This window comes from Enoplosus armatus, chromosome 1 (assembly GCF_043641665.1).
Source record: "Enoplosus armatus isolate fEnoArm2 chromosome 1, fEnoArm2.hap1, whole genome shotgun sequence".
NCBI lineage: Eukaryota > Metazoa > Chordata > Actinopteri > Centrarchiformes > Enoplosidae > Enoplosus > Enoplosus armatus.
The window spans coordinates 7,044,437-7,056,739 of record NC_092180.1 but is presented as its reverse complement, the minus strand read 5'-3'; the positions used below and the strand labels follow the sequence as shown (position 1 = coordinate 7,056,739).

At 38.9% G+C, this 12,303-nt stretch overlaps 1 protein-coding gene across 1 annotated transcript in view; it reads left to right on the top strand.

The window, feature by feature from the left end:
* The window catches only part of LOC139291220 (A disintegrin and metalloproteinase with thrombospondin motifs 7), a 66,839-nt gene that overhangs the window by 4,523 nt on the left and 50,013 nt on the right, over positions 1-12,303 (top strand). The window contains exons 3-5 of the mRNA XM_070913225.1: positions 6,049-6,232; positions 7,188-7,387; positions 11,815-11,898. Of these exons, the coding sequence (XP_070769326.1) occupies positions 6,049-6,232; positions 7,188-7,387; positions 11,815-11,898 (468 nt within the window). The remainder of the gene's footprint in view (positions 1-6,048; positions 6,233-7,187; positions 7,388-11,814; positions 11,899-12,303) is intronic.

Sequence of the window (12,303 nt, the reverse complement as noted above, 5' to 3'; positions counted from 1 at the left end):
AGACTTATGTTCTTCCTGTTAGCTTACATGTGTCTGGCTGTGGTTGTGGGCTGAACAAAAGCTGCTTCTGAGAGGCTGGAATCGACACATCTTGCACCAATTTATACAAAGTTGATTCGCAATTAGAGTCTTATTGATCACACGTCTTACCAACTCTAATGTTTATCTGAGTAGTAAGCAAATATCTTGACCCTGTCTGCATGCTGTCTGCATGTATTAAGCTGCAGCTGCATGATTCACTGGAATAGCTGGCAGTTGTACCGAGCACATCTACTTAAAGGTGCCCTGTGGAGTTTTCTTGTAAACTTATAAAAGTGACTTTTACATTCATTGTTACTCACCAAAACTCATTGTGTGTATGCTTGAGGTCTAACAATACATTTCCATCGGCATGAAACATTTGCAAAGCCGATTTTGTTTTAGGTATTTTAAACCCTGCATTGTTTATATCCATGTTTTCTTGCTTGCAGTCTTGTTCCCTGCCTTTGTTGGCACATTGCTGCATTTCTCTGCACATTACGGCCACCTGTGGATCCGTGGAGTAGTGTGAAGTGTACAACCCACACACATCAGCAGACACATGGTATCCACATTGGTGGTGCTCTGCCAGGCCTGTCCAGCATCCAGCTTCACTCCTTGCTTTTTTGGGGTTTTTTTTTCTTTTAGTCCTTTCTACAGCAAGTGAAACACATGATCAGCTGGGTTGAGGTCAGGTGACTGACGTGGCCCATTACAACCATTTTGCCCCTGGTTTCTTCATCCTAAAATTATGGGATGTTCAAATTATCAAAAGGGGGGTTGTCAAAAGTTGAAACCAAAAGGGAGAAATGTATATTTTATACATATATATTTTTCTTTTCATGATGGTGCCCCTATCTTTGCATTCATTCACCAATACTGTCTGGTCACGTAGATGGAGAACTTGTTTCCATACAGCCAGTCAAATCACTTAAACCAGATTAGTTTTCCTGCTAAAGTCTCCTTCTTATTTTGTTTAAAGACATGATCATGTCTTGTCCTGCACCTTAGCTTGTTGAACGAGCCACGAAAACATTCAGCGGGGAAAAGTGCACTGATAATGTAGTTTATAGCTAATTAGCTGGAGCAGCTGAACGGCCTGTAAACCTACCTGCAAATGTCACTTCGGTCCGTTTAGATGCTGGTGTGGTCCTTACTCTTCAATACCACTGCTGATAAAACACTGTCTGCCCAAGACTTGTAAGCTACAGTGCGAGTTTGTTTGCTTCGTCTCTCGTTCCCCTGCCAGTGCTCAGCCTGCCAGCTGCTGTCAATCAAACACCGACACGCCCCTCCAGCTGCTGAGACGAAAAGGAGTATTTCTAATATTTCCCCCAAATACCTTTTTTTAAAACTCCTTTTTAATAATAAAAACTATTGAGGGTAAATTTAAATAAAAAGCACAACACTCTAAAGTCAACACCTTATGCTCGTCGCTGTTCTTTAATTTCAAATCCAATGTGCTGGAGAACAGAGCCATGTTACTGTTAAAACTTAACCTACTCAGAGACTGAGCTGTAGGACATTTGCCAGTATTCCTGAAGATTATCCAAAGCTTTTTGGCAAACTTGAGATGAGCATTAAAAGTTTTTCTGGTCTGTGATTAATCCCATTTTACACTGATGGAGGAGTAATGAATACTGATGACACATGAGGAGAGAGTCTCCTGCAGATTCTTTTTTTATGTTGTTGGAGTTTTCTTTATGTCTTTGTGGAGGATTTTATGTCCTGCTGTTGGAGGGATTTTTTAAAAGAATGACATGTTCCAGATTCTGCATTTGAAAAATATTTCTTTCACTGTCATTTCTGTCTGCACACTTTATGTATGGAGCTGAAGAAATACAGTCTGCTGATTGGAGGAGCTGACTGTTTAGTACCTGATAAAGTAGCGTGTGTGTGTGTGTGTGTACTCTTGTAATAAAGCATGAGTGTTGATCTCCATGTGCTTTATCTTGAAGTCATAATGAGTTTTTAAGAAATGTCCCTTTCACTTGTTATCAGTAATCTTAAGTGGGGGCACTTATTATAATATGACAAAAGGTATGCATATAAGACTTTAGACATGTTTTGTTACTTAAATATTCAGAAGTATTCAAACTCTATGGTTTAAATATAAAAATGTCTGGCAGAAGCATGAGTCAGAACTACTTTAGGTCTGAACCATTTTCTTCCTCACAGCCATTAACAGTCTAAAAATGCTTAATACTTAAATAACTAGTGATTACTGACATATGTACAAATAAAGAAGCGCTGGAGATAATACACACCCCTGTGAATATTTAGTATTTGGTATGCACTCAGTGTAGCAGCACCTCCCCATCATAACCTTCTGTGACTCATTACTGAGGAGGTTAGACATCAATAGATCTAAACTGTTGTTTAAAGAAAAATTATCCAGAAGCCTGGATCTGTAGCTGTACAGTATGACAATGAAATGTCCCACATGTAGGATTATTACATGGGAGGGACACATCTCTGTCAGAATGTGTGCACATCATACTGAACAGCGTGTATTCAGGTGGTTACAATCAATGTTTTGTGGCAGTGATTATTGAAAGTTTCATCAACCTCTCAAATGTTTTCATGGCCAAACAAGTAATATGATTCTTATTAAGCAGCGTCTATTTAATAAAACAGTAGGCTATCCTTTTGAAATAGCTGTAAACTATTCAAATGATGAAAATCATCCCTACTTCCTTCCCAAGAAGCATCATGTATCTGTCCTTTTGGAGCGTCATTATCATGCGGCAGGTGCGCGTCAAAGCCGTCACTTCACCGAAGGACCCCTTCGGTCAGCCGAGGTGTGGGTCCTTGGTGGAAGGAGATTCATCTCAACTGTTATTCATGAATGTCACCTGACGTAAATTACGGGGAAAATTAAAGGAACAAAAAATGCTGCTTGAATATCCATCGAGCCTCCCTTCACCCGCGTTGGAGTGGATGTCTTTGGACCCTAGAACATTACCTCTCATTGTACCAGAGGAGACATTGTGGAAAACAAGACCTGGGCAGTCCGTTCTACCTGTTTGTCGACTAGAGCTGCTCACATAGAGGTAAAAGAGTCCATGTCAACCTCCATCTTTATTTACACTCTGAGGAGGAGGTTCCTCCAAGTTATTCAGATCTGATTGTGGGATGACTTTTATTGGAGCATGCAGGGAATTGAGGATGCTAGGTTCCTAGATCTTTATACAAAACAGCGGAGAGTGAAACATGTCCAGTATCATGCTGAAACATTTTGGAAACGCTAAAGGCAACAGTATTCAGCTACACTACAGTATTGCAGGAAATGGACTGTGGAGAAACACAATGTTCTAGTTGGAGATGTTGTGTCAAACGCAGTGAGTGGGCAATCAGCCTCATTGTGAAGAGCATTCCCAGCACAGACAACAAAGTAAATAAGTGATGACACATTGCACTGCCAAGGTCTACTTACGTCCAGTTTCAGATGTTATTATTCTACTTCCTATCAGAATCCAAGTCAAGAAAGAGTTACAGTTATTATACAAAATGGAGAGTATGTTTGCAGACACAGAGCCTCATCAGAAAGGAGCTGAGGATTAACTGAGGTGTGTCCAATCAGCCACTTAAAAACACAATATGCTCAGAATCACTAATCAGTATATTATACGTTCGTATTATTGTGCTTTCTTTCAGTTTAAGGTACGCACTGTCATTACAAACTTGACTGCTTGTTAAAACTGCTTGTTGTTCATGTGCACAAATTGGTATTCAAGCCTCTGCAATTAGTATTATTACATTTCAAGTGTATTCTCACATAAAAGAAAAGCATCATGCAAATCTACGGTCATTCGTCAGACAGCTAATATCTGACATCCTGCTGGGACACACAGCGGCTCTTTTCGGTCCAGACATGCACGTACGTTTGTAATGTAACGTCCAAAACATGTGGATCTGAGTTACATGACACTCTGTTGCTGAGCCATAAATGTCAAGTGAATATGCCTCCCTTTTTTACTTGAAATATTGTGTATATAGAAAAAAAATGTTTTTGTCTTCCAAATATAGGGTTTTCTCCCAAATGAAGTTTTGGTCCAACAATAACACATGTTAATGCGTTTCATGTGATGCATCAGATCAAAGAAACAATGAGTGTCAGACTAAAGGTTTTTATTGTGGTGTTACATTCCTGAACCACAGAAAGAAACTCAAGTTTTTAGTTGAGGCTGTTCCTTAAAAATAAACAGATTTATTTTATCTATTCCTGCTTATAAATAAGCATTTCCATCAGAATTCCTTAAAGAGGTGACACAATACAAAAAACAATAATGTAATAACCCAATGCAGAGTCACAGGTAAAATAAATGTTGCAGAGGTTTTGTTGGTGACAGTGATGCAGAGACAAGTTGACTTTTGAAGAGATTCACAGTACACACGAAGAAACAGAGTCAAAGAATGACTTTTACAGAGTAGAGGGGAAAATAATGGAAAGCAGTATTAGCAACTCCGTCTAAATGCTCTGTATACATTACAACAATGTGTAGCAGTGGGATTATAACAACAGTGAACGTTTTGTTTGTATTTCCCCGACGTATTAACGCTAAAAGCCATTTGAAGTAAATGAGTAAAAACACAGACAAGCTCTCTTTGAAGCTGCTCTAGCTTTGTTCCTGTATGTGTGAGGGGTGGGAGTAAAAATCCTCTTTCTCTGCTCAAATTTCCTGATTTCTACTGAACACATATTGTAGCACCAGCCCCCCTGCCTGAGCTTCAGTGGGACCCTGTGACTCGGTGACAGCTGAGGGAGAGTTGATGGGAGCAGAAGGTGGATAGGAATTAAATATAGGGCAAGGATGGTCACCAGAAAAAGAAGGGGGCTGCTGGAATTTGGTTTTGGCACCATGCCAGCATGCTTTAGGGTGCAGTAATTTATGTGACATCTGATCTTTCCCTCGTTCCGTTACACCCTGGATGTCTACAGCCAACTTAAGACATCAGGCTGTTAATGCGTTTTTGCTGGAAGCTTACAAAACCCAGAAAGCTTCCAGTGAAACACAGGAGCTAAAGCAGATTTGTCATTTACAGACATAATATTGAATATATTGTATAATGTTGAGTTTTGAATTGGTATATTTTATATTAATAACCACCTCTCTTGAGACAGCAGATTTCTAACACATTGTTTTTGCACAGTCAGTGTCAGTGAGGCAGCTACAGAATAGTAAAGAGCACTGTTTATCTTGATAATGTGTGTTGGAGGTTTTAGATTAGCCTGTACTGCCATTATTATACAACTCTTCACCTGCAAATCCACTTAAAAAAACTACCAAAAATATAACTTCTTACCGTCATACTAACCAAAGCTTAGTCAACAGTAGTAACAGGAAGTCGACCTGCAAATGCTTCACGGTAAAAGACACTCGAGGCTTTAAGTGTGAAGCACCTGCAGGATGTGATGAGTTTGCAGCACGGTTACATTAAAACCTTCTCAATATGAAACCAGTCAGCAGAAAATAAATAAATGGTGCATTAATGGTCACACTGTTCCAGTACATAGGTGATGTAGGGCTGCAGCTGGCAATAATTATCATTCTCAGTTAATCTGCTGGTTATTTTTGTGGTTAATTGATTAATCACAGCACAATGTGACGTCTTCACGTCTTGTTTTGTCTGACCAACAGTCCAAAACCCCAAAATATTCTATTTACTATATTGTAAGACCAAGAAAAGCAATAAATTCTCACATTTCTCACACCTGGAACCACCAACTATTGTGGTATTTTTGCTTGAAAAAGGATTTTTAACAATTAATCAATTATCAAAATAGTTAATTTTCCTTTCATCAACAGTTTGATCCATCAATTTTTGCAGCTCTACACTGACGTGATGTGTCACCTTATACCTACTTATTATTACATATCTATAGTGGCAGACAATCAAATAAAGTACACAAAGTACATTGCTTTGCTTGAAAGTGCTTAATTCAACAACTCGTCTGTGTCGATCCTAATTAAAAGAGTCAATGAAATTAAATGTTTTAAATACTGACCTGCACCTTCTTTTCTTCAGACAGGACTGTTCAAGTTGTCTGATGAAGAGTTTTTCATTCAGCCTCTGGAGAAGTCGAGCGACGAGGCCTCAACACCACAAGCCCACGCCATCTACAAACGCCATGCGCCCCCTCCCTCCTGGAGTCCAGTCGTACAGCCCGTCTCAGGGAAACAAGCTCTCAACGGCACCTGTGGAACCGAAAGTAAAGCTTGAACCACACACACATATAAAGTGGCACTTTAGTTTTACAATACTTAAAACTTAAAACTACTTAAAACACCTCTTGTTATTGGTTCCTAACTGAGTAATAACATACAGCCAGAAAGCACGCGAGAATGAGTCCGTATAAGCAGCCTACATTATGCCAAGTCTCATCCTCTGTTTACACATGAGACACTGAGCACTGAATGACAATGATGACGATCACATTTTCTGAGTCTGTCTCCAACTAATAATCTGCAGAGGTCATAAGAATAAAAACATCAAAATTTAGAGGCTCATGAATCAGCTACTTAAAATTCTGAGTGGGCTTAATTGACCCTGAAAGAAAATTGAGCATCCTAGGGAGATCAAGAAGCTGTGCTTTGAGCCTGTGAATATATTATTAGGAGTTTGCACTGCTTTTGCCACGTCAATCACTCAGAAAAAAAAACCCCAAACACTATCTCTCTTCCTGACATCAATGTGACTAAGGGGTAGCTTTAACGCTTTCTAAAGGACCAATCAGGCTCAGGTATTTGTTTTTTGTTTTGTGGGCAACTGCTGATGTGAATGAAACTGCTCACAGTATTAGAGCAAGTACAAAGTGTTAGCGCAATTATCTTGACATGATTCATGGTGGGCTGGATAGATGGATAGATGGATAGATGGTTACTTGGCTGGATGGATGGATGGATACTTGGATATATAAATAGAGATGGACGGATGGATAGATAGATGGATAGATGGTGAATATGTTCGTTAAGTCTCTTAAGTCTAACATCGAGGTTACTTACATTTTTTAGTTAAATCAACTTAGAAATAATAAAGTCAGAGAGGCCATGAGCAGGTTTATGCCTCGATCCAAGAAAAACAGGTATGTACAGTTGTGTGTGTGGTAACTTAAAAGTAATTCCTGGTTTTAAATGTCTATTTCTATTTCTATCTCCCATCTCCAGATTCCCATCAAAGTTTTGAAGACATTGAGAGGCAGCGGGAGCGGTGGGAGCACCGCCAGCAGAGAAGAAGGAGGAGAATTCGTCAACGCTCAGTCAGCAGAGAGAAGTGGGTGGAAACGCTGGTGGTGGCCGACCCTAAAATGGTGGAGTATCATGGGAGCAAAGCTGTGGAAAGCTACGTCCTCGCTGTCATGAACATTGTAAGTATGTGACATTAACATTAGCATCAAAATCCATGTTCTTTGAATTGTAGTTTCATTAACAATTTTAACCAGTTTGATCTTCTCCAAGCATTTATCAAGACACAGAATCTGAAGGAATATCGGGAAATATGCTTATTTGCTTTCTTGTCAAATTGTCAAAGTATTCCATTAAAGTTTTGGCACACATACAAAAACCTATTTCTACGGTGGCCGAGAGAGCTCAATGCAAAACAACAGCAAATGAGGACAGAAGCTCCATCACTTTGACAACATGTATGTTGCATGATAATAAACTGAAGCCAACAGGGACACATGTTTGACAACACATACACGGCTCACAGAAACACACTGCAAAACACAAGTAAAGCTCAGAAAGCTCAGTAAGTGGGCCTTTGAGCTGAGAATATTTCATTACATATGTTCATTTTAGTTCTGGTGAAGGCTATACGCTGAAGTGTTAGCCTTTTAGTGTCCTCCGGAAACGTCTGTTGTTTCTGTTGTTGTGTACATCTTCTGGCACCGTTTTCCAGCTTATAAATGCTATGATCAAATAATACTTGTAATATCAAATAATGAGGCCATATCAAACTAAATAATTGTAGGAGCCACAATTTAACTGATTTGTCAACTGAGTGGTGCAGCAGGTTTCACTGTGTAATTAGCGCTGTGTTCTACAAGTAGGAACCAATCTTTGTTTTGGGCAGATCCGCCCGGAAAAAAAGCGCGTTGCTGCGGTAGATCCTGGTTGTCTAAAGGTAACTGTTTATTTGTTTGCTTATTGCCGGTCACCCCCGACGCTGCACCTCAGTGGCTTAAAGCGTTGGCTTAGCCCATTTAACAATAATAATGACGGTGAAGGTGTAGACAAAACATAGTTTTTCTTAGAGCAGGATTAAATAAGGAATCTCCCTGTTCAAAAACATTATAATCTATTAAAAAAAAAAGAAAAATTAAAAATTCCTTCCAGATATTTTGAAATCAGAGTTACAGGATGTTTGAACATCTTCCCAGATGTTTTGGATGATACTGCTGTTTGACACCAGATTCTGTTTCAGTTTTTCCATCCTTGTGTCAGATGACACATCCATGTTTTTTTCAACCATGGCTCCCTAGCCTTTCACAATCAATAATGTCATAACTACATCCTGGTTAGGGTTTAAGTAAACGGACTATTAAGTAAACGGTTATTGATGTGATTGAAGTGTTTTTTTCCAAGAAAACAGTCATGTCTGCTCTGACCGCAGCTACTGAAAGTGCTATCAGAGGACAGAATATCAGGAGAGGGAATTCACTGACAGAGAAGCCCACGGATTAACTGACTTAACAGACAATAATACACAGAGGAAGCAGCCATTATTCCCCACATCCTCTCATGGTGCTTTTTTTGAGTCCTCTACATCCCAGCTTTGAACTTTAAAGCTCCAAACGATTCAGTTTTGTGAAAACAATCTTGTACAGCATCAAGGGAAACAACCTCTTACCCGTGTCCAAACAATAAGTAATGGCATCATCTTCCTCAGCCAGCAGCTGCTCCATTGTCTCATCACAGACGCTGTCTTGAAGTTGTCAACTTCACAAGAGGCTCATATTTTTGTATTTTGCTGTACCGTATGCACTGTAGGACAGTCAATCTCAGTCGGAAAAAATTGGAAGCCCTTTCACAAAAATAGCTCCCAACTTCCTTTCACATGTTTAGTCATTTATTTTCTTTGAGATATTTATTATAACCATATGTTAACAAACAAGCAGATCATATGGACAAAAAGAAAGATGCAGTAGAAATCCAAAAAGCGCTATTTACCCTTCAAGACTAGGTATAAATATGCAGCATGTGGCTTGAGAGGAAACATGTAAAATCAACAGCACATTGTTGCGGGAAAAAAATCCATGAGCTTTAAATAGCTACAGCTCTATTTTTATTCAAAAGATAAACAATAGAGAAAAGTGTGTCAAAGCTGTTTTGTCTTAAGTTCCTCAGTTACACAACTTGTACAGAAGGTTTAGTGTGTAGACGTTTGCCTGACAACAAGAAAAATCAAAGGAAACGTGACCAGTATTATATGAGTGTTGCTTCTCCAACTCTGTGTAGTAACTGAACTGCCATCAGACTCAAGTGGTTATTTATAAATGCGGTAAATAAAGTGCTCTCTCTCTCTCTTGCTCCTTGGCATGAATCTGTTGCAGTTTCTCGACTGTATATTTGACTTCATTAAACTTTATAACCACTTACTTTCACTGATAAAGCATTACAACATCATGTTAGCTTCCGCCGAACAGTGAAATACTTCTTTTGCTCTGAAAGAGACATTTGTCGTGTTGAAATGGAGATGGAAAGCTGGAGCTTCATGCATAATGAATGACAATGACAATGACAATGAAAGCCTATGAACTGCATGAATTACAGTGTAGAATGGGGCTATTTTAAAAACAAATATAGTATTTTTTGGGCATGTTTGCCTTTATTTGGTATAGGTGACAGTAAATGAAGGGAGAGAGAGAAGGGATGATATGCTACAAAGGTCAAGCAGGAGACATTGTGATTATAGTATATAATCAGTGTCTAAAACTCCAACCAGGATACATCTTCTTAAAAAAATTCTATACTATTCCTTTCACAACCTTGCCAGACAGCAACACTGAACCGTGACATTGGAATGGAATAGCTCGCACGACATGTTGTCTGAACACGCCTGAGGGCAAAAAGCCGTTTATAGCTGTTTAGAACGGCCACTCTCAGAAACGCGGTAAAACCGGTCACAGAGAGGGACGAGACATGATTATTGTACAAAAGAGGATAAGAGCGCAGACTTTTGACAGTCTCTTCTCAAAGGCATTCATGGACAAGCACTTCGTGAAGTGGGCATGCTTGTCACGTTGTCGGTTTTGGGAAGTTACAACATTTTTTTTGGCACAGTCACCCCCTAATTCTTTGTTTTGTTTGAAGCAAACGGACACCTTTACAGTTTTCAAGTATCTTTATGTTTGTAGTAATGTATTATTCTGCCGTTACAGTCATTTTTCTGCAACTTATCTGTGCAGTTTTTTGCTCCACTCTTGTCTTCCTGATTTCACCCTCATGTTGAGTTACTGTGTGTGTCTTCACTATGTTAACAAACGTGAACAAATGCTGTTTTAGTTGAATAGAATATGATCCAACATACTACAAAATGGTGTTTTCTTAGAGTAAACTGATATCTGCCTGTGACAGAAATACAGTCTGTGATACGCATATTACCTGCAACAGCAAGTGACGCATGCCACCCGTCTTACAAGGCATTTCCTAGAGAGTTTAATGAGACCTCTATCATAACAGATCAGCAGTAAAGGTTTTGCTCTGCGAGGAAGCCTCTGTTGAGCCAGTTGATAATGATGTTCACAGTCTTGCATCTCAACAGTGCGAGTTCCTTTAACCTCCGACCTTTGTTCCACAGTTTTTCAGTGTCTTTTGGGGCTTTGAATATAAAATAACCGTTGACAAAACCATCCAATCAAACCATCTTATTTTAAAGTAATTAATTATTTTAGAGTTTAAGGTGCCAGTTTTTTTTTTACACACTTTCAGTTGAGCACAAACTAGATCATAGATGTTTGTAACTTCCCAAAATCAAAGCTGCAGGGACTCAAAGTAAACCGATTGAAAGGTTAATTACATAACGTGTTGACATTTATGTAGTATACTACAACAGAAATATAAGGGTTTAAATTGATGTTATTGCAAGTTACAATCAGATGTTGTTTGCTCTTTAAAGGTCAAGGCACTTTAAGACCTGTGACTGGCAAAGGACAGAAAAGCAGCCCTTCACGCACTTCAGCCCATAATGTCCTCAAATCTTCTTCATGTCACTCGGGCAGCTCATACACATGAGTCGTATTTTCAGGTCAGAAAATAATCAAGCTCGAGGTTGGATTGTTGTTGCTTGATGCGGATGCAGTTTGCTGTTTACATCCCCAAATCAAAGGATTTCTCTGAATCACTCGGGTCATCTTGTAAATTGCTGGATGCAGAAAAGGAATTAATGGAAGGAATCAAAATATCCAAACAGATCAGGACAAGATTTTTCTGAAAAATGTTTCACTCATTATTTCTTTTACAGCACATTTATAAATGTTTAAGTGTTTGCATTGGCCTCGAAATAGAAATCCAGTAAATAAGCTGACATCTAATCTCTAATACAACATAAAATATAAATCATAACTTCAATGTCTTTTTTTAAATTCACAGACTTTTTCGCAGATTGATTTTCTGATATATCACACGTTTCTATCACATACCTCATGGAAGCTACCTGCTAGCCTTGGTTTCTCTCAGTCATGGTCACACCATATAAACAGCCTATACATTGTATAAATTGTCTAATTAGGATTAATTTGATATACGCAGTGTCATATAGCGTCCAAATCTTTAATGAGTTTTTTCTTTCCAGGTGGCCGGTCTGTTCCGGGATGCCAGTATTGGAAACGCAATCAACATTGTGGTTGTTCGACTCATCCTACTGGAGCAGGATGAGGTAAAAACATGTTTGTTGATGCTGATGAAATGTGGTTAAATTTAGATTACACCATCTTAAAAAAAAAAAGACAGAATAAGTCGTAATGGCCTAATCTTAATCATCCTCTGCCACACTTGAGTGAAAAGCTAACATGACAAGCTAATGTTCCTTTAAGGCAGTTGTATTTTACGACAGTAAGTTAGCAAACAGCTTTACTTTCATCCATGATTTTATCTGTGGTGTTGAATCCAAAATACTCCCTTACATTACCTCTCAGATGCTTTGGTGTCATGGTCTGTTTTAGTGCGGCTAGCTAGTTTACTGAGGTCATGAGGGCAGGAAATCTGTGGCACTTACAAACTGTGACATTTAAACTGAAATATATCTTTGCAGACCAAATATTTAAATCAAGGATCAGTTCAA